The sequence below is a fragment of the Poecilia reticulata genome, chromosome 13 (genome assembly GCF_904066995.2).
Source record: "Poecilia reticulata chromosome 13, P_reticulata-male-v2, whole genome shotgun sequence".
NCBI classification, from domain to species: Eukaryota; Metazoa; Chordata; class Actinopteri; order Cyprinodontiformes; family Poeciliidae; genus Poecilia; species Poecilia reticulata.
In genome coordinates, this window is record NC_088842.1 from 23,303,234 (window position 1) to 23,326,413 (window position 23,180).

The 23,180-nt window shown below is 40.3% G+C and overlaps 3 protein-coding genes across 3 annotated transcripts; 2 read left to right on the top strand and 1 right to left on the bottom strand.

The window, feature by feature from the left end:
* Positions 1-12: 12 nt before the first annotated feature.
* Positions 13-5,075, bottom strand: LOC103474851 (kelch repeat and BTB domain-containing protein 8). Its single transcript, XM_008426109.3, has 5 exons — positions 4,458-5,075; positions 4,064-4,217; positions 3,901-3,979; positions 2,856-3,083; positions 13-1,970 (listed from the first exon to the last, which is right to left on the bottom strand). Exons 2-5 carry the CDS (start codon positions 4,215-4,217, stop codon positions 473-475), a joined length of 1,959 nt encoding a protein of 652 aa, XP_008424331.1. The 5' UTR covers positions 4,458-5,075; the 3' UTR covers positions 13-472.
* A 1,327-nt stretch (positions 5,076-6,402) lies between these two features.
* sars2 (seryl-tRNA synthetase 2, mitochondrial) lies at positions 6,403-12,389 on the top strand. Its single transcript, XM_008426111.3, has 16 exons — positions 6,403-6,750; positions 6,856-6,951; positions 7,457-7,486; positions 7,593-7,733; positions 7,841-7,895; positions 7,985-8,048; positions 8,131-8,236; positions 8,337-8,384; positions 9,263-9,371; positions 9,564-9,609; positions 9,694-9,781; positions 9,911-10,023; positions 10,569-10,662; positions 10,800-10,892; positions 10,981-11,046; positions 12,106-12,389. The coding sequence occupies exons 1-16, from the start codon at positions 6,418-6,420 to the stop codon at positions 12,244-12,246; spliced, it is 1,623 nt and encodes a 540-aa protein (XP_008424333.3). The 5' UTR covers positions 6,403-6,417; the 3' UTR covers positions 12,247-12,389.
* Positions 12,390-13,212: 823 nt separating this feature from the next.
* LOC103474854 (uncharacterized) lies at positions 13,213-22,962 on the top strand. The gene is made up of 6 exons (XM_008426112.3): positions 13,213-13,375; positions 18,429-18,469; positions 18,547-18,616; positions 19,321-19,386; positions 19,510-20,408; positions 21,348-22,962. Exons 1-6 carry the CDS (start codon positions 13,330-13,332, stop codon positions 21,414-21,416), a joined length of 1,191 nt encoding a protein of 396 aa, XP_008424334.1. The 5' UTR covers positions 13,213-13,329; the 3' UTR covers positions 21,417-22,962.
* The last annotated feature ends 218 nt before the right edge of the window (positions 22,963-23,180 follow it).

Genomic DNA, 23,180 nt, shown 5'->3' on the forward strand with positions numbered 1-23,180 from the left:
AAATGTGCTGAATGCCATATTTTCCTATGAAGTTTATTTGTGTAGCCCTTAACTGCAGTGTCACCGCACATCACAGGCCCAGATAGGACGTAAGATCAGTTTTAACACATCATAAAACATTTTAGTTTCTAAACAACGCAATGAGAAAAAGAAAATTCACAGCATTAGTGATTTTTAAATAGCTTCAAAAATATAACAAGAGCAAAAAGCCAAAAATGTCACATTTTCTTCTTTGAAAGGAATTTATTTCCTTTGATAATTGGTGAACTAGGAAACATTCAGGTGCCCAACTCTCCTCTTCGACTATCAGAGATAATCCCTTTTACAGGATCTAATCTGTTATAGGCCTGCATGGTGGCTGCACACATGTAGAAAAGTAGATATTCTGGTTTAAATTAATTAAAACAACAACATTGCATGAGATCATTAAGCAGCCAAAGAAAGGCTGCCTCTGCCGGGGTTTTCTGTCGAGTTAGTCGTTGGGCTTCTTGCAGTTTTCTTTGGCTAGTCTCAGTCTGGACAGGATGTGCTTTTTGGGGAATTTAAGAGTGGTACACCCGAACTGGCTGACCCCTCCAGTCTCTCCGGGAAGTTTTTCCCGCCTCTGCACCCAGCTGCGCCAGCCAGGCTTCCAGCAGTACACGCTGTCGTAGAAACGCGAGCCGTTTTCTCCGCCCAGTACGTAAATCCTCCTCTTCCACCGAGCGACGCCCCCTGCGGCTATCCGCCGTGGCAAACCGGGGAAGACGACAGGACTCGGAGCCCGGTCGCTTCCACCGCAGGCGACCCCCCGTTGCTCTGCGCTGACCATCACCCCTCCCCCTGTCACCTCCCTTTCCACCCCCGTCCCCCTCCCCTCTCTGAAGAACAGGACGCGACCCGTTGCGTCTAAAGTCTCCAGGTTGGTGTAATTCCCATCCAGGAACTTGGTGGTATCCCTCATGTATCCTCCGATGGCGCAGACCCCTCCTCTCACCGCCACGCCTCCAGCGAGGCATGTGGTGCCGGAGTCCAGCGCTACCCGTGTCCAGCAGTCGGTCAAGGTGTGATAAATGAGCACACCTGAGTGCACCACCGCCCTGTTCTGTTCAAGCGTGGTCCCGCCCAGGAGGTAGAGGCGTCCACGCAGAGCCGCGCAGGCAAACGCTCGCAGAGGGAGCGGGAGTCGCGGCCCAGGACCCCACTGCAGCGAAGTCAGGTCCAGCGCTTCACTGGAGTCCAGCAGGGCGGAGCGGTTACAGCCGCCCAAGGCGTAGAGCGACTCGCCGCAGCCCAGCAGGCCCAGCATGGCGCGGGGTTGGCCCATCGCAGGCCTTTCTATCCATCTGTCCAACACGGCGTCGTACTCGTGCACGGCGGCAGAGACGGAGCCGGTCCGGAGGATCCCCCCGGCTACAAACAGCCTGTCCCCCACCGCCGTGCACCCCGGGCTCACCAGAGAACACAGCGCCGCTAACTTCTCCCACTTCCCTGTCCGAGGGTCAAAGCAGTCCACAGTGTACTCCTTCAGAGCCACGTTTTCATCTTCCCGAGGTGTCAGATCCACGCACACGATCTTTTTCTCAAACATGCCTTCCCTTGGTCTCAGAGGGCCCCCCAGTCCCTCTCCGGCGGCAGCGGGCCCCAACTCCTGGCTCAGTCGTCGGCTCTCCTCCTGGGACAGCAGTCCCGGGCGCAGGTGGTGCAGCAGCGCCGGCATGTGGGCGTAGCGATCCAAAGGCTGGTGCTCTGCCCAGCGCCGAGCCGCGTCGTAAACCTCAGCTTCGGAGTCCACTCCGAGGCGGTCAGAGCTCAGCAGGCTGCCCAGGGTGCCGTGGTCGAGCAGCAGGAAGTCCTTCTGCCGCGCCACCCGGGGGAAGTGCTGCGCAACCAGTCGCAGGGAGGCGCGCAGCAGCAGCTGGTCGTGATGCGAGCGAGCCAGCGAGTACATGCCGAGGCAGTTCTCCACTGAGAGGTGCTCGAACAGAAACCTGGAGAGATTAAAAGGAGGATGGTGAAACCGCTGGATGATGCCAACACACAATGCCTTCAACCTTCGATGGATATTTTATTTTTTTACATTATTTTTTTCATTGATACCATTCATACATTCATTACGCTCTTAATAGTAGTGAAAATGCAAGGAGCACTTATGCAGTCCAAGTTTGTATGGACTCCAATTACACATATATAATTGTAAATGAATAAATACATGATCCAAACATTTAGATCAGACTCAAATGACTGAACAGTTAAGTCCGGTAAGACGGGTACAATAGAAACCAATCACATTTCCAAACATCAACAATTTTATTTAATCGTATTTATCAAGGTCACACCTTTTATATTTTACTGGAATTTTAAGTGACCCACCAACAAAAACCCCAATACAATACAGAAGTGAAATAACTGCAATGGTGTTAAAACTCCATTTAATTATTATTATTTTATTAAAAGGGGTGGTATTTTGTATTTTTCAGACACAGTGACATTTTATAGCACAATCAAGTATGTTACCTTCAGTTGTTATAAAATGCTATATATATATATCAAATATGACTTAAAAGAAATTTGACAATATGAAATTTGGCCTCCGTCTCTTTAAGAAGCCTCTGCTCTTTCCGATACTCCGATTCAGCAAGTTATCACAAAAATGCTTCTAATTATACCGTTTACAACTGTTCTTAGGAGCGTTGGACTAACAACTAGTTTGTACGATCAACTCAGCAGACTCGCAGTTGCACCAGGTGTTTGTGGAAATAACATTATAGAATGATATAGAGCTAAAAAAATATATATATATATATTTTACGTAATACTGCACCCCTTTCAAAAGCTAAAGCATAAAAACCTGAACCATGGAGGCTCAGCCCTACCTGGAGCACAGGTCCTGAAGGGGCATCACCTGAAGCCGGTTGGCAGCCACAAACAAGTCCTCTGCCGTCTCCAGAGAGAGACCCGCCTCACCCGTGTAAACAAACTGGATGACAGTCTCCATGACGGACGGCGTCACCTCCTCCAGACGGATCTCGTTGAGGCGGGACTCCACCAGAGGGCTGGTGAACATTGCCCGGAAGTATGGACTCACAGCTGCTAACAGGACTCTGAGATGCAGAGGGACAGAGGACATGATCACATTCATCACAAACAATATGCTTTGTTTGGCCTTAGTAATTATTATTTCTTATTACATTAATTTACCATCATTTGTGGGTGATTATTATGATTCCAAGGGTATGATAAACGACAAAATTTTAATTATTTCATGCGTTTACATCACAAAAGCAAAATTTTTTTCCTACTGTTGCTAAACACGATAAAACATTGATTATTACACTTGGAATTTTGTTATTTCAATGATTTTCTAAATTTGTATAGTGATTTTAAGTCATGTTATTATTCATAATGGAATTGTTGCTATGCATTTTTCTGTTTGTGTCACCTCGCTTTCTGATTGGCTACATACCAAATTCAACTGGCTGCATTCAGAGAACATCACACATGCTGTGCCACCAAGACAATTCAACATGTTGAATATCCCCAATTTGAAGTCAGAGTGGTCCCGATCAAGCGGACAAGATCACTCTTAACATGCCACACACAGAAGCAACATCTACTAAAATTATCTTTAGTGCCATCACATTGATCAGAATGTCCTTAAGACTGTTGGAAGGGTAAGGTCGTCATTAAAAACTTGTCATGTGAACCAGACATTAGTCACCATGAGAGTGTGGTTTTCAAGATTGTAAATATTTCTATAATGTATTTCCAAAGGAAAGTCTTCTTTGAGCCAGCTGACAGACAGTGTGCATTTCTGTAATTTTGAAAGCACAGCTTTCAGGATACCTTGATACAGGTAACTGGCATGCCTAGTTGCTATAGTAACCCACGACACTATAAAGCAAGGTCACCCAACTGCACCTGTGACACATGAACTTTTTTCCTTCAACAAGCAATGTAACATCACACAGCTGCTGAGCATCCAGGAGCTGCTTTAATCCTAAAACACAGAGAGAGACCGAAATTAGAACATAGGCAGGATTGGGAGGAGAGACGGACAGGCGAAGAAGGGAGACCTCCTCACCATGGGTAATGTAGTCCCCCAGTGGGGTGGTGCTATCATCTGGGAAGTCCTCCTCCTCTGAGTCGCTGTCTGAGAGAGGCTCCCCTCCTCCCCCGTCCCCGTCCTGCCATGGCTGGGGACGCCAGGTGACTGTGCCCCCGCGCACAGCGTTCATCTGAGGAGCAGACACAACATGAATTGAAAACGTGGTCTTCTGGTAAAAGGAACGGAAAAAAGGATCACTTTAAATATTTTTTCTGGGATAAAATTAGTGACTGATTTTTTACATTCATGTACATGTAGGTTCATATTGATTTTTCCAGCTTCTATGTTTATTTTTTTATTATTAAATTCTGGGTGTGAAAGAGTTGAAAACCAAGCTCCAGTGGTAGCAACGGTTTACTGCTTTATGTACCTTTGCTCTCCTTCTTGTTTCCACCGTGAAAGCTGGCTGGGCCTCTCTCAGTAGAAAAAAATAAGAAGTCCGTTTGGAGCAGACAAACTGTGAAAAAGCAACCGGGTTGTTAATGGAGACCTGGGAGCATTTGAATTTCCTCCGTCCTCTGGGCTCAACCGAATTGCTCGTCCCCCGGCCTGTAGTGCAGCCTCGTTAGGCTAGTTTCTGCTCATGGAGCCCGGTGTAACACCATCCCTACCTACAGACCGACAGGGTAATCTCACAAGGAAACTCTTGGAGTCTTATCTAAAGATGCATATTTGCAACGCATATCTGTTTCCTGAAACAGGGAGCCACCAATACGCTCAGCTGGAGGGAGAAGCGGTAAAAAGTGGAGTTGTTGTGGCCAGAAACCGATCCCGGACTTGAGCTTCCGTCGGCCGCTCTTGTCATGTCTGAACCGGATTACCGCAACGTTCGATTGTCGCTCACCCTGATTGGCTGAGTTTGCCTCGTGACAATTGTTTGCTGATGATCCGTTTCCTGTGGAATAGCAAAAGTTATAAAAATATATATTTATATATAATATTTTGTAAAGGGCAACTGAATATGAGTGCAGTTATTTTGGTTTAAAACCATGGGATTTTCGTTAAAATCCCGTGGTTTTATGTTGGTAACGGTAACTATGGCAACAGGACCGGAGAAGGTTAACAGCAATGAAGGAAATGGTTAACAGCAAAACAGAAAAATGCATAAAAGCAACTTACATTTAGGTTCAGTCAATAAGGGAACAAGGTAATGGCGATTGAAGTATATTTGAATATCTTAAATTGTTTAGGAAAATTCCGATTGCTTGCATATGAAAGGAATTGTACCAATGCTTAATAAATAGTAAAAACGATTGTATTTTAATTTTTTCTTGTTTAGCTCTTACTGTAGTTGATGAGAAATAATTTTTAAAAATCCTTTTCTTGTTTTTAATTTTTTTCATAATATTTGTTTCCCACCTGATTTCCGCATCCGTGGGGCATTCAAGGTAGATACCGAAAATTTCCAGTCAGGTCAATAAAACAGACAAAAATTTCAATAGAGACAGATCCATACTGATCTATGAATGCTCTGGCAATTACAGGTTCCCATAAGAAACCAGAAATGAAATAAACATACATACACACACACACACACACACACACACACACACACACACACACACACACACACACATACATACATACATACATACATACATACATACATACATATATATATATATATATATATATATATATATATATATATATATATATATATAGTTATTTTATTTTTGGTTTGAAGCACAATTTCATAAAACTACACTGTCTATCTTTTCATGGTAAAAAAACAACAAATGAGTGAACATTTAAATAATCATATATTTATTAAACCAAAACATAACAAAAAATAAACAAACATAAAATCACTGGAAAAGTGAAGCATACAGATTTCTCACATTGTAAAGCACGATTAGATGCTATTATTCATCCCATGATGTCACAGCTAAAAGTAGCAGGATAGAAAATTTTAAATACCGAGCTCACATGCATTAAAATTGCAACAATTAAACATATTAATGTCATCACCTAAACTTAAAGGAGTAGAAATATATATTTGATCATTTTGCATAAAGGTAGATTTCTTAGACCTGTATAAACCAGGTGTAAGCTTTTATGTCCAGCTTATGTGTGATCAGAAATTTTCCATGTGAAAACCCTTGGCTCCTGTTTTGTCTTTTAAGTTTTTGTCTTTTATTTATTAAGTTATTTATTTATCGCATGGGTTTTTGAATGACAGTTAATGCTAAACTGCAATGCTCTCTAATATATAAATTAAATAAAGAAAGCAATGCGAATTTTGAATTTAAATGTATACCACTTTACTGCATCCTATACGAACTCAATAACTTAAGTGCTAAAACGTTCAGCGGGAATCTTAACCGTGAATGAAGCTAACTATTCCGGGGTTCCTTGAATGCAGCATGGTCTGCATGAGAAACATGGCGACCTGCATCAGTTTGGTTACAAGAGTTAGAGTCGTCACTCTGACAGTGTTACAACCTATAGGCAGACAGTTGTTTTCCAGGCGGAGGGGCTGCGGTGTTGCCCCGCATCGCTTCCGGCATGGAGTCCGCAGCAGTCTGTACGAGCATGTCCTTGAAGGCTACAGCGACAAGCCCGAGCTGGACATGGGAGCGGTGTGTGAGGAGACCGACAAAGTCATTGCTAATGTGGAGAACAGGAAGGGCGACCTTCGAGGCGACGATGTCCGGAAAATTGTAAGGCATTTAAACGGTCATAATGTCTTCTATGCAGCAAGTAGCTTTGTTCAAATGACACTGACTGACCTTTCACCCTTTCACCTGGTACTTGTATTGCTTCAGGTGAGTGTGTGGCAGGAGCTCCAAGCTGTGAGGACAGAAATCTCTGAGCTGGAAAAGGAGAAAGGACGCATCAGTGACACAGTCAGAACTCTTGTGGTGAGGTTTATTTTGCACCAGTTAGAAATTGAATCCACAAATCTCCATTTATATATGCGCTGATCTGATTCAGCTTGACTTGATTCAACAAGATAAAGCAAAGAAATGACAAGTTTATGGCAAAGACGCTCAATCGGATTAATCGTGATGAATTGATTATTGAAATAATCTTCAACTAATTAAGCAATCGATTAATCACTAACTTTAATATATAGAATCTAAAATATACAGTTTGCTGAAAGAACAACTCTGTAAGAGCAACAATTAAGTCAAAAGTTAACAAAGAATATACATTAAAATGAAAAACCTTCTTTGGGTGTAAATATGTTCTGTGCAGAGCTCCTGAAGTGGCATACTTTTAGCTTCAGCTGGTTCAAAAATAATAATAAAAATAAATCTCCTATTATGTAGTTTTTGCTATCCAGTATAAAATACGCTTAAGTAGTTAGATGAAAAATCTGCAGAATGTGCCCGTTTCTAAATATTCTTATAATCATTTCTACAGAAGCAAAAAGAAAAGGACGTCCTCGCTAATGTAAGTGCAACCTCAGGACCCAGTTTCTCTTTTGGTTTCTCCAAATGACCCGGTGAGGTTGAATGTATTGCATCTTTTATGTCTGACTGAGTTGCTTCTGCTGCAGCTTCCAGAGTACACCCAGGCCCTGCAGAAGGGCCGCGACGTCCGCAACAGACTGAACCAGCTCTACCTTAGAGATGCCGAACTGGACCAGGAGCACTACAGCCGAGCGCTCCGACTGCCCAACAACACACACCCTGATGTGGTGAGAACTTAACCAACTAATCCCAAGTGTTTCTAATGAGGTTTTGGTGTGCAGCAGAAGTTGTGGAAGTGAAGTTTCCCTTTTTGTGTTGTTTCTTTTTTTTTAAGCCGGTTGGAGATGAGAGCCAGGCTAGGGTGGTGGAGTTTGTTGGAAGGAAAGCAGGTGAGTGATGTTAATGGTAAATAAAAAAATGGCTTTAAAGGCTTTATTGTTATGCTTGCCAAAGAAAACGGTCTTGCCTTTGTTTGCAGAATTTGACTTTAAGCCTCGAGGCCACGTAGAGCTCGGTGAGGCGTTGGGCCTCATCAGGCAGAGGTAGGCTGAAATTCACCCAATGTGCTCAATACTTGTGTAGCACAAGTGAGAGTGTTCATAGTCTGTCTGTCGTCTGCTGCAGGCATTTGTCTCACGTCTCCGGCCATCGGTCCTACTATTTGAGAGGAGCGGGGGCCAAACTTCAAATCGCACTCCAGAACTTTGCTCTCGACACTTTGCAGCGACGGGTACGATTGTGGTTTGGAAAAATCTTCTGCAATCAATGCGAAACGAGTAAAGTTATTGTCAGAAAAGGAGTGACAGCTGAGTTTTCTTCCTCTGCTGCAGGGCTTCGTTCCCATGGTTGTGCCGGACATGCTGAAGGGGGTGGTGTTTGTGAGTAACACATATGTCAGCTACAGTAGTAAAATCTTACTGAATGCCAACAGTACGGGCTTAAATTAAATGCTTCAGATTTAATGCTTGTCAGATTGAGCTCCAGCTAGTCGTGTTGAAGCCATTTTTTTAAAGTCTTAACCTATTTTTGTTTGCAGGGTTTGAAAACAGTTTCACAGGCTGAACACTTTATTTTGTGAACTTAATGAATCCGAGTTTTTCCTACCAGTTTTTCAAGAATGTTCGCAGCAAAAGAGAGACTGTCTTGGCTGCAACAACTTTCTACCTGTCGATCATGTGACTTGTTCCGCAAACTGCTTTGTTATTTCTTCATGCAATTTAAGTCAATTACAAATTACTCAAAGTACTTTTATAGTCCTGCTTTTTACTTTAAAGATTTCGAGTCAGCTTGTGCTTTATTTTGATTTATACACATAAACTTTGGATTAGTCTGTATAAAGAGCAGCTGAAAAACAAGTCATTAAATTTTACATTTACACATTTTACATCTGCAGAATTTCTACATTAAGAAGTTAAGTATGTTCTATCCGGAACTCTTCATGTGGCCTAGTTTTAGTTTCATCTGGTTCGAATTCTGTAAACAATAAAAAAACATTACTAAACATCTTTTCTCCTATCCAATTATCAATCGGTTAATTGAAAAAATCAATCAGAAAGGGCTGAGCTTTTCACATGTTTATGTTCAAGACATCCTGATTAGTCCATCATGCCATCTTTTTTCTGTAATCTAGAACAGAATGTTTGAAACTTTGTTGCCTGTAAAATGTTCTTTTTGGGGTTTTTTTTGTCCAGCCTGCTGTGGTTTTCTGACCAGGATTTCAGTAATGTCTCCTATCCTCTCCTGTCTTCCTCCCCAGGAGGGTTGTGGGATGCAGCCGAACGCCCACCTCTCTCAGGTCTACTCCCTGGACCCAGCACGTTTCCCAGACCTCAACCTGGCTGGGACAGGCGAGGTCGGGGTAGCAGGTGAGACTTTGCTCTCCTTTACATTGTCACTACACACACACACCTCTGTTCCTCATGCTATCCAATAAACATTATAGCTCTTTAAAGCAAAACCGCTAATAAATTCTGAACATTTGCATTCCCCTTACTGCTAGAAGAAGGTTTGTGCATAAATCAGTGTTGTGTGCTTCATTTTTATTTGTATTTCCACAGGTTATTTCATGGATCATGCAGTAAACTGGAAGGACCTGCCAGTCAGGTTAGAAGCCCTCCTCACTCCTTCATCCTTCAGATGGAGCGACTCCCATCTGTAACCGTGGCAGCGTGTCGTCTCTCACTGCAGGACGGTGTGCAGCAGCACCTGCTACAGGGCCGAGACGGACACCGGCAGAGAGGCGTGGGGGCTTTACAGAGTTCACCACTTCAATAAGGTCAAACACAAAGGAGGTCTTACCTGGGGGAAGATTTTAAATGATCCCGAGAGGGAAAAATCCAATTGAAACAGATTGATTTTATTAAGCTGAGAAGCTCTGTTATTGTTCCCTCGTGTTTTGCTTCAGGTTGAGATGTTTGGAGTGACGGCTAATGAGACGGGACAGGAGAGCTCACAGCTGCTGGAGGAGTTTGTCTCCTTGCAGAAGGAGATGTTTTCTGCGCTGGAGCTTCACTACAGGTGAGGAAACAAACAACTGCGCAGCATCAGAGATGATCTGAGATCACAAATAAGATGCAACAAAAATCTTGAACTTGACAAAAGTATTTCTTTTGGAACCTTACCTGAAATAAAAATAATCTAAATATGTTAGGAAACATACTAAATCCATTCTAGCTTCACTGAAATTAACTGGATTAATAAATAACAGATTTATTTTATTTATTTTATCCACATTAAATTATTTAAGGTTAAAAGTTGAAATGTTCCAATCAAAATTTTTATTATTAGATTTAACATTTTGTCAGTGTCTAATAATGTGACTAAAGCTGTCATAGATTTATTAATGTTTTTTTTTTAAGATGTAATTGAGTGGAAGAGACATTAATCTCACATTTTGCTCCTGCCGGTGATATTTTAATGCAGAGCATTTTTTGCTAGCGCTAGGCTAATGTTTGCCCTCTACGTTGATTTGGCTTGTTGATAATTCATCTCAGTGTTGTTACAGACTTCTATTTGAGTCATGAGTACTTTCGTTGATATTGCTGTCATTGGTTTGGTTTCAGAGTGCTGGACATGCCCACTGAGGAGCTGGGCCTTCCCGCCTACAGGAAGTATGACATCGAAGCGTGGATGCCAGGGAGGAACAGCTACGGAGAGGTCAGCCTCATCACTGTCCCTAAACAGTCCAGATACATCAGACATCTTTAGTCACATCTGCTGAGTTAAAAACAAGCAGCTGTTGCTCTGAACGACTGATCAGGTTGATTTCAGGAGAGCTCTCTCCTGTGTACCAGGTTTCCAGCGCGTCCAACTGTACGGACTATCAGAGCAGACGCCTCAACATCCTGTATGAGAGGGAGGACGGCAGTCTGCAGTACGCCCACACGGTAAGGCAGGCTGCAGACCACTGCTGTACGCTCCTGCTGCTCCACATTACACCATAAATCTACAGTCTACTATTTCTCTTCAACCCAGGTGAACGCTACAGCATGTGCTATTCCTCGAATGATTATTTCCATCCTGGAGACTCATCAGACCAAAGTAAGGCACAAACCGCTTACATGATAAAAATGGGAAAGCCTATCAGATTTCCAGTGTTTTGAGTGGAAAATGTAAAAAAAATATATATATAAAAAAAACACATTTTCTGTGTGCTTTTATGACTAAAAGTCATACAGTACAGTACAAATAAAATATACATTTTATAGCTACTTTACTGGGGTTTTAAGTCATGCAGCCTCCTGAAACAAATTATTTTAGTCCTCGAGTAGTCTGTTGATTATTCTGATGATTAATCAAGTAATTGATAAAAAAAATTGCCCTGTTCTGTACTTAAGCTAGTAAAAAAATATATGAAAGAAACATGCGGATAAAACATTTTATTTCTTAAAATGTAATGCTTTCCAAATATCACTTTTAGTCTCAAGGTTTAAGTATCAGCCCTGCGACAGACTGGCGACCTGTCCAGGGTGACCCCGCCTCTCGCCCGGGACGTTAGCTGGAGATAGGCACCAGCACCTCCTGACCCCACTAAGGGACAAGGGTGTAAAGAAAATGGATGGATGGATGGATGGATGGATGGATGGATGGATGGATGGATGGATGGATGGATGGATGGATGGATGGATGGATGGATGGATGGATGGATGGATGGATGGATGGAGTATGAAAAAACTTTTGTGAAAGTGTAAAAACAGATGAGAAGTAAAACATTTCACATTAACTTCAATCAATTTAAAAAGCAATTGGCATTAGTAATCACTGATGTGAAAAACTTTAAATGAGATCTGCTTCTTCATACAGGAAAAATATTACTAAATAAAAAGGCGCCCACTACACTGAAACCATCCATCATTTTTGCTCTGTCATAATTCTGCACAAATTTGTGTTGGTTTATCACATACATTCCTGATGAACTACATTTTGTAGTTGTAACAGAATGCAACAGTATTAAAAGCATGTGAATACTTTTTTTGCGCAGTATGTTTACGACTTATGAAAATAGTGTTCTGTACAAACTCATCTTTTGTCCTGTGCATGCAAATCTTTTCCTCTATCTTCAGTTTTTTGGTAACTGACTTGGTGACTGTATGTCTTCAGGATAGAGCCGTGCGTGTTCCTCAAGCCCTGCAACCTTATCTGGGTCTGGAAGTAATAGAGCTGCCAAAATACACTCCTCTGAAATACATTGGACCCAACCAGCACAGTCGGCTACCCAGGCCTGGTCCTAATGCCAGATGAACCCCCAACCAGAGGACGCTTCTCCACACAAACGGAGAGAAAAACTTGAACACATCCTCTTTCTGGTGAAACAGAGCAGTGCTGCTGAATTATTAAAAGTGGAAATGCTGTATGTCCTTTTTAATAAAATGAAATAAATCACACGGGTATCATGAATTGTTTATATTTCTTTTTGAAGAGTAGAAGTTTAGTTGGCTTTCAGAATAATACATCTTAATATAACCCTGATGGTTGGTCACTGTCAAGAGATAAGTGAAGAAAAAGCCATTGATTGTCCTTCATGGTTTTCTGTTTTTCGAAAAATTGGGTCGCAGTGACATAGATCCAACATGGAGACCCAGACGTCCCTCATCCAGGAGGTTCCAAAGGTGTTCCCAGTCCAGGAGGGATATTATCCCTCCAGCGAGTGCTGCATCCTTCCCAAAAGTCAGACGTGCCTGGAAAAACTGAAAATATTTGCTTTTTTCCCCACATCATCTTGCTCTGTATGTGAGATAAATGGGCCTTTATGCCACCTCATATTTACACCACAGAGGAACACAAAGTCTTGGAAAAATGTATTCCAAGAAACTTTGACCAACATCAAAGTTCAAGTAAAAAAAAGCTTCAATAACATTGCTGAACGACATTTTAGTTGTCTAAAAAATTTACAGTCATTTTGTGTAAAATTAAAGACTTTTTACACATCTTTTCCAGATATGAATTCATCTAATTAATGGAAGAGTAATTGGTCATATTTCCAGACCAATACTGTAGTGATTTGATTTATAAATCACTAAAGAATATTAAGAAGAGCCATCAGGGTGAAGATGTGCTTCTCTGGGCATTGAACTGTGTGATTTTTTTAATTTTTTTTTATGTGTAGGTCTGTTTTTAAGACCCTGAGAGCAGAGCAACACTTGACCTCCTGGCAGCAGTGCTGGGCTCTGATCTGGACTCGGTCACCTGACACACACACACACACACACGCACACGCACACACATCGCTGTTCGGCTCCACCTCACACTCAGCGGGTGTGGGAGGAAGAGCCAGCCCAGCATTTTCAAGGTTATCTCCTGCAGGATACTCCTCTCACGGATCCTATGGGAATTCTGATAACCGCGGTTTTTCTCTGGGCTGCTGTCGGAGGTAGGCGACCATCACATTTACAAGCTGCTCCGTGTTTATGTACATCTCTGCGTAAGGAGGCGGCGAGGCTGGAAAAGGCGGGTATAGGCTGATATCTCTCTGGATGAAAGCCTCCCGTTTCTCACTCTGCTGCAGTGCTGCATCAGCTCAGCTGTTGCCGACAGGGCTACAAACAGAGAAATGTTGTTTATTGAGCGAGAAGAAATCAGGTTCGCTCACCTATTGACGAAAACCCTGGAGGGTTTAGAGTTAATGCGCTTAACGAGCGGCGTTACATAACCCGGTATGAACACGTCTAACCTTCTGTTTCAGTGTGTGTCACTGAGCGACCACCGGCTGCTGGCCGGGATGTTAACGTTAAATAGATAAAACGCAGTCACTTAAGCTCACCCGCACATTTAAAGAGCCAATTAAAGCTCGCACAGGTGCGCGTGCTGTAGCAGCACGTGCCAGCGCCTTAGCCGCCCACCTTTGAAGTGCGCTAATTAAACATGTTAAAATGTTAAAATATAAGCAACAAAATGAGCCTGAAGCGAGCTTACGTTCATTTACATCGCGTTTAATTAATTTTTTTATTCAAAATTATGGGATTTTATGAAGAAAACAAAACTAAAAACACATAAACAGACATATTAAAATGGGATTAATCTATTTAATTTATTTGTGATTAAAACAAATAGGAACACCCTGAGATCTTATATGCCCCAGGCAGATTTGGGGCCCCATTTCCGGTTAAACCCATTAGCCACCGCACCACCACTTATATCCCTTTTGAACACTTCAAGCTTTATTTGTTTTGAGAGGGTGAGAGAGTTTACTGGTAAACATGTACTAATTGATTCATATTCAGTAAAAATGTACATTAGATGTAAATCCAGCACAGAAACAAGCAGTAAACATGAACTACCAGATGAAATAAGGAAGGCAACCCAGGTGAAAAAAAGTATACTTTAGTATAGTAAATTTTAACATACTATAGTATACTTTTATCGATGTACTTAAACTGTACTATTTTCTAACAACTAATTTTGTGCTTAGTACACTTTAGTAGTATTTAAATAGTATTAAATTACAACTAATAGTATATTTTAGTATACTATACGTACTTTTTTGGAACAACTTCAAGTGTACTTAGAGTGTACTTAAAGTATACTTTTTAAATATATTTCAGAGCTTTATTATTGTATTTTGATATTATTATATTTTGAGTGTAATAATTTTGTCTCAGAATTATATTAAAAATATATGTTTAATATACTTCAAATATATTTTAAATATTATATTAATATATTAGTAATGTATTTAAATTACACTTAATTTTTATTTTTGATTTCCTGTTATTGATAATAAACTACAATTTTAATTACTCGTTAAAGTCTTTATTCCTACGTACCTATTTTGTAAATGACATGCATAGCTACACTACAGTACTTACATTGGTTTAGGCTAAAATTACATGGAAATATTAATTACACAAGATGTTCAAAGTAATTCAAATATTTAGTTTTATTACCAACATTTTAAAATTGTCCAATTTTACTCTCAACTTTATGAACTTTACATAAATTATAAGTTTTCAGGTCAAAAGTGAACACATGAAATTTAAGTGTGACAATAAAACATGAAAGTGAGGATCAACGACAGAACATTCCCGTTCACTGCACCTTACCGGAACCTACAAAAAAGAACAATAGAGCAATTAAACAGAGAAAGTATTTGTATTTAAAGAGAAAAGAAAATGGCAAATAAAAAATAATGCTTACAATTTTAAGACGTTGTGGACTCGCCATGTATGTGACATCATAAGAACTGATGATGATTGGGACCGGATGCCTGGGGTGGAAAAACATTTCTGTTTATGTTAGAAGTAGAAAAAAATAGTCAGCAATGTCATAGAATCAGTTGATGTTGGCATTATGAAGCTGTTTTAAGTGTGGACTTAAGGAGACAAACTACCTTAAAATCTTTCCATCCATGATCTGAACACACAGATCCTTGCAGGGTGGTGAGGGGGGCTGGTGGTGCCCATCTTCAGCAACCATCAGCTGAGAGGCAGGGTTCACCCTGGACAGGTCACCAGTCCATCACAGGGCCCTGAAAGTCAACAACAAATAAATTGAAAGATAAATGTTAGATTAACAAGAAGAGAAAAATTCTTTCCAGTTACCTTTAAATCAAATCATGTTTATTAAGCACTTGGTGTTGGTAACATAGCAGTTTTTGTTGTTGAAAATGTAGCTAGCTCCTCATTGAAAAAACAAACTTACATCATGAAGACAATGTGGAGGTTCATCCTCAGAGCTGGTTGGTGATCTGGTGGTGTCAGAGCTTCTTCTGAGACAGAAAGTCTTTAGGTTTTCTAACACCGGATTTCTCTGGCTTCCTCTTTCATCTTCATTTGCTTAGTTAGACTGCAAACATATGTTGAAGATAAAATCATTGATTAACGAGTTAGAACAACAACCTCACAATATCAAAGTCTCTCTGTTCAAGTCGCAACAAAGAACCTCCATGCAGTTATAACATGAAGCTGAATGATTACTATAGTAATAATCATACAAGTCACAATAAAATTGATAAAATAATTATTTAAGAAACCAACGTAAGTTATATATCTTTACTGCACTGTTTATAATTAAATGAAGATGATTAATAAGCAAACTTACCACCAGCTAGCAACATCTTCATCCCCCCGGGCTCCTTTTGTGACACACATTTCATTTCCATCGGTCTAGGACGTCACCAGCTTGAATTTACCTAAATTAGTAACTATTGTCAACGCCCTTTCTACTTTTAAGGCAATATTATGCGAGTAAAAATGGCAAATTTGAACAGCGCTTGTTATCTTCCCTGCGTTCAAGTTTTTTCTTCTCTTTGTGGCGTTTTTAAAATAAATGAAAGTGTGCAATACCGCCACCATCTGGTCTGGAGTGTGAACTGGAGCTAATGTCGTTGATTATAAGGTTTTACGTCACACATCTGAAAATTGATTGGATACTTTTTTAAAAATTACATCATGATTATCCTTTTTTTTATTGTAAGCAATTTTAATCAATAGTAAAAGATTATTAAGGCACTTAAAAATTCATACATATTCATTCATATTTTGTTCACTTAAAGTATGCTATTATTTTATATATTAAAAGTGTATTTTGGTACAATTATATTTAAGTGTGTTTAAAGTACTAATTTCGAAATTGGTACAAGTGTATTTTTAGTATACTTCAGATATACTTATAGGTAGTACACTTAATAATTAGTATACTTAAAGTGTACTTTCACAAATGTAAGTATGTGTGAAGTATACTAAAGTATACTTTTTTTCACCTGGGAAATAAATCTGTCAATACAGTAAATACTTTCCCCTGTAAAGTCCTAAATACACTTAACAGAAATGCAAAATTCTTTAAATCTGCTTTTCATGTACCTTAAAGCCAATTTAAATGAAAGCTCCTGCTTCATAACTATAAATTGAAACTTTTGACATCTGTGGACTTTTTGAGACGTTTAGCGTTCTCATGGGTCATCTTCTGGCCTTGAGGATCTTCGCAGCGGCCTAGTTTGCCTATGCCACGGGCTGGCTAAGCATTGAAGGTTAAGGAAGGTAATAGTGTGACGATTCTGGTTTCACAAGAACAAAATATTTTAACAATATTTTTGGGAAAACAAAGATATTACAATAATTTGCTTTCAACAGGGAGCCAGCAGCTGTAATCTTGAGGTTGCTTGCAAATGATTTTCTACATCATGTCCATCATTTTGCAGCTGTTTCTCTTTTTTCTACAGAAAACTGGCTAGAGCTGCTAAGTACCAATATAAACAATCAAATCAGACCCTCTAAAGCAGCCTGTGCTAGTTGCACAGTGATTTATTCTGATATAATTCAAAATAAATTAAGGCATTAAGGGGTTAAATGCAGGTACTGGTGTAAATAGGTTAATCTTCACATTTTTTAAATTAATGGACGGGTCAATCATTGTTTTGTTTAGATGGTTAACAGACTAATAAACCAATCAGACGCAGAGTGTTTAGTCACTTTAGACTAATGGGTAATCATTGATTGTTTTTAATCTTTCTAAATGTTTATATTAGATAAATAACATAATTAATATTAGAAGAACTTTGAAATTTACTAGCAGGACTGAGGAAGAAAATAGTGCTTCTAAATGTTCCCCATGGTCGATCGCCATTTTGACGCCACCTTTCCTGTAAAGCCAATTCACTCAGTAAAAATTTGATTAATAAAACAACAAAGTGCCTAAACACTGAATTTTAAACTGTGATCTGTTGGAGATAATAAAGAACCAGCTTGAAATTTAGTGATTAGGCACCTTGTTACTAGATTTACTTAGCTTGATTTATTTTTTAAAAAACTACAAAAGTTAGTTATTTGAAACATAAAATTCAATTTTAAGAACAGTGTGATTTTCAAAGTGCTGTCAGCTAAAACTCAACAATAGATCAGACTTCACTTTATGATACTATTTATCTGTTGGAACATTTCTTTTTTTCTGGACTTTTTGGGCACAATGTTGAGTCGTAGTAGAAAGACTCAATCTTGTTCAGGAGCAGCGGAGAAACATTGCAAGACATTTTTAAAGGCTAGAGGAAAGTAGGGCTTTTTTGGACCAAGTATGTAAGCCTTGGATGTGGTTTGAGTCTTTTCACCTTGTATTAAAGTTCATGTTTTGGATAAATTGTCTTCCTTTGAGAAAAGGCACAGAGGGAGCTGCTTAGTGTGCCTTTAATGGTACGGGTAGTTGAGGGATTGGTCACTGATTTAGCTCTGGTGGGAAAACTTCCTGTGAGCTAAAGCTGCCTTCATCTCGGAGCGAGAGGGATGCAAAGTTAAGCGCCTTTGCAGTGTTGCTTTACTGGGGTAACTGCACTCACCTTAATGAGGGAACAGCTCCGCCCATGCAGGATTAAAGACATGCAGTCGCTCAGCTGCGGCGCTGTCAGGCGTTGTGATCACTAAATGATTGTTGATATTTCTTGTAATTAACATCCAATCTTGTTCTCTGTTCCTGCTCTGTTTGCTCTGGTTTCGCAGTGGGAAGCCGACCAGTTACCTCACCCCTTAATGATGCAAAGGTCAGGAAGAAGCCTTCTGTATTTACATTGTTCAGCTTTTCTCCTTCAGGCATTAACTGTGCTGTTTTTGCCAACAGGTTGAATGTATAATTCAGGAGACACTGAATGAAGACGGGTCGCACCATGAGTGTGGATCCCAGCTTGCAGGTAGAAGAACCATGTTGTATTTTCTTTCCACAACATCAGCTGAAGAGCTGGGTAGAGTGGGAAAGAAACTGACGTCAAGTTTTGTTTGTCTCATCTAAATGTATTGCACAATAACAGTCTAATTGTTCCATACATGCCTGCTACAGCCATGAAATTCGATGTGTTTTACTTTGATTTTGTTAGCAATGCAAAATAATGAATACATCTGAAATGGAAGAAAATAATAATTTATTGTTTATGTCATTTAAACTCTTTAAATGATAATTGAGGAAAACTTCACGTTGTTTTCTTTCATCAATAACTTTCTTCTTGTCATTTAAAAAAAAAAGACCAGAACAAATAGTTCTGCATTTCACAAAAATATGATTTAACGTCTTTAAGATTAAATCTTAATTCAGCAGATTCTGAATGAAATTTGCAACACTGGATTTTATGTCGGGTCCAGTCAGAGTAAAGAGGGCTGAACATAAATGCACACCACACTTTTCAGGTTTTTATTTCTAAAATCTTTTGAAAACCATGTAGCATTGTTGTTCCACTTCCCAACTATGTAATACTTTGTGTTTATTAGAAAAAAGAAATCTCAAATACAATGCATTGAGGTTTGTAGCTAAAGTGCAACAAAATATGAAAAGGCTCTTGCAGTGTGAGTATCTCTGCAAGGCACTGCTGCTGCTTCTTCATGTGCTCCACTGTTGTTGCAGAGGAACTTAACGAGGTGCAGAGACACCAGGGTCTTCTCAGGGAGCTGCAGAAGCTAGCTGATGACGGTACGAACAGACTCCCACTGACAGCTGCTCATAAATGTAGCAAAACATGGAAGCACTCATTTTATTTCTCATTGATTTTATTAAAGTCAAAATGGAACTGACACTGTCTCCCAATTTTTGCAGAGCGGGAGAAGGAGGAGAGGGACGAGTACAATCTGTCTGATGACGAGATCGAGTTTGAGCAGAGGGATGAGGAGGATGAGAGAGATATGAGAAATGATGGAGAAAAGACAGAGGATGGAGACACCAAGAGGAAGCCACAGATTGACGATAATGAAGAGGAGACATCCAAAAAGCTTGAGGAGTTGCTCGCCGAAGAGATCACCAAGAAAAGTGAAGAGGAGAAGAATGATGAAGAGCTAGAAGAGCTGCTGAAGGAGCTCAAAACGAAGCGACACAAGGCTGCAAAGGAGAACCAGAAAGGTTCTGAAACAGAGGTAAGAAAAGAAGTGGAGGAGAAGAAGATGAAGCAGAGCAACGAGGGAGAGGATAAAAGAGCAGAGGACTTAGAGAAGCAAAAGATGGAAGAAAGGAAGAAGAATGAAGTGGAGCTGATGGTGGAGAAAGAGAAGGTGGAGAAGGAGCTGAAGGAGCTACTCGGGGAGCAAAGCAACGGCAGCAAACCGGAGCAGGAGAGGGAGAGGAAGGAGAAGCAGGAGGAGCTGGAGGAGCTTGTCCGAAAGATGAAACGGGTGCAGGAGGAGGAAAAGCAGGAGTCGCGAGGCGGGAAGAGCGAGGACGGTACAGACGAAAAGAGCGAAGACAAGGAGGGCGGAGAGGTGGAAAAATCAGACGGGAAAGTCGAGAAGACGAGCGAAGCGGCTGAGCTGAAGGAGCCGCCGCAGAAGAGAGTGATGGAGAAAGCCAGCGATGAGGCCACACGGCAGTTTGAGAGGGAGAGGTACGAGGAAGAGGAGGAGGAAGAAAATGGAGAGGATGATGATGAGGAAGGAGAGTTTGTTAGAGAGGATGAGGATGAAGACGATGAGGATGAAGGGGGTCATGAAGAAGATGAAGGGGAGGTGAGTTAGAGCAGACGGTATCAGTTACACTTTCAAACTATGATGGAGTTTATCGTTTCGTCTTTTTCAGTTAATCCCAAAGGCAAAATGTCCAACATAAACCGGAAACTTAAAATAAATATAAACCATGTTTACTGTTACACAACATATTTACATCCCAGGAAAGATGTGCAAAAAGCCTTATTCATTTCTTATCACAGCAGCAACTTCACTCTGAAAACGCTCAACATTTTTTGAAAATGTCTCTTAATGCTTCATAGATCTCTAGGTATTTAAATTTATATTCATAATAAATGTATTGTTAAGGCAATTTACAATGTACACAGAGATTTGCAAACACATCTACCCAATCATTTAGACTTTGCAGTTACCTCCTAAGAACCTCCTAAGCAGTGGAACGTATCAAGCTCCTTATGTTAGGTTCAGAAGATATTTGCCCTAAAAGTTAACTTTTTACACATGTTTAGAGGTTTACTAGACATCTAAATCTTGACCTATTTTAACAATGAATTACAACAAGGGAAAAAAAAAAAAGACATGATGAGCTACTTAGCTACACACGACCAGATTGACTGTTTAACGATACTTTAAATTAAAATGTGTTTTATTTTCATTCACCAGTGCTGTATAAATAATATTGTAATATTCAACAGTACTCTATTGGTGGTTCTTTAAAAATGACCCCAAATTTACTGGAGTAGATATTTATCTAAAATTATATATTTTTCAAAATGTTTCCCCAAAACAGTCATGTGACAGTTGTGGCTCTAAATAGTTTTATTTGTTCTGACCTGAAAGCAGAAATAACTCTTTAGGTTGTAAAAGTTGTAGACCCCTGAGCTACACTGGAGTTTTAAGAAGAGCTTAACATTTTGATCTTGCTTCATTTATGCCCACCTCCTGCAGAGATTATTCATATATTTTCCTTCCTACCTCCAGGAGCTTCTGGAGATTGAAGCAGAGCTGCGTAAAGTGGCAGCAGAGCTGAGGGAGCTTCGCAGAGGATGAGCAGCTCACCTAGGGAGCAGGCCGACTGGCAGACCCCTTCCTCTCCCCTTCCGCTCCCTGTTCCAGTCGTATATTACAATCACACAGTCGTTACGGCACTCAGAGAAACGTCTTTAAATGTGGATGTCAGTAGAAAGCGTGCGTTCTGCTTTATCGTGTTAGATTGCCAGGATGGATCCGTCTCGGTTTCCTCGGCTGAATGAGGCGGCCGTCCGGAGATTCTGCAGGTTCACGTCCATCTCTGGTTTCCCTGTCTGTGTGCTTGTAAATGCTGTTTGTAACAAAGACAGGGTATTTTTTTTTCACTTAGTTGCACTTTCACAAGCTCATGCACTTTCATTCAAATGTTATTTTGAATGCACAATACTAGAAATCCCTGCTCTTCTAATCTTTGTTTGAATCGTGTTTTTCTGGGGAGACCGACCGGCTTCCCTGTTGGTCATTTGTAGATATTTAGTGCAATAACTGATGACTAAGTTCATGCTATCTGACTGTTATCAGCAACAATGCTCTTATTAGGAATAAGTCATTACTTCCTCTTCATTTCTTTGATGGTCCAGTAGAAGCATGGATTAATTTGGCTCACGCACTGTTAAAACCAGACTGTTTGTGACGAGCCCCAGTGGCACGAGCCAAATTCGGAGTTAACTATAATGTTGCACACCCGAGGCAGGTTTGTCATTAGTGTGATTGGTGGTGTGGTGACAGAATAGTGATGCACTCAGAGCTTAAAAGGTCTAAAAGTGTCACTCGGGGTTCTAATCCAGCTTTGCACTCTCAACACGCCAAGGAGCAGTCGAAGAAAGGTGGAGGGACATTTTAAAGCCATGTGTTGTCTTCTAGTAACAGCAACAGTAACAGTCCGTAGTTTTCACCCCGTTTGTGTTAATATTACGTGTGCGCCTTCAGCCAACGTTATATGAGATGTGGAGCAACAGCCCCCCCTGGAGGACGCTGGGTAGACATGCACAAAGAGCAGGGATTAACAGAGATAGTAATGGAGGTCCACTCGCTGCAATAATGCAATATAGATTATAGCACATGTAAATGCAATAACTAGCCAAGTGTATTTAATATGTAATCGAAATGCATCACTAGGTATTCCTTTAGCAAATATACTCCCTCCGTCTTTATAAAGCCAAGATTACAGCACATGCATGTGTTTAAACACTGGTAAAATAGTAGGCCAGGTTGTATGAATTTATAAGCTAATAATACTAATATAGTCTTCTCCAAAGAAATCAGTTTCCAAATGTGCAATGAATGTACTATATTTTTCTTTTTTTATATAGAAGTGAAAATTTTTTTCCACAAAATGTAACCCTAGAAGCCAGCAAGAAAGCAAAAAAAAAAAAACAACAACTTTCTTTTTTAAAGTTGGGGAATGAGGGAGTACAGAGAATAATATGAATGGATGAAGTAAACAGAAACTGATAATACCATACATATGAGTTGCAACATTACTGGTCAATCACAGTGCTGTATTTTGTGCCTGCTGTATCCTTCTCTATGCTATCTGTCAATCAATAAACCATGTATTAAACCATTCTGTGTGACCTATTTATTTGAGCTTTTGTTTGTCCTGAACTCAAACATCTAATATGTCATCAGTGTCTGAGATGGTTGTAGAAGAAGATGCATTATCCTGACATATAATTGGACTGAGGAGATATGGATGTTTGTATTTCTGGACCTAAAGAAGGCTTTTGACACAGTTAATCACAAAATTAATTCCTGGTATAAGCAAATCCCACTGGAGATGTT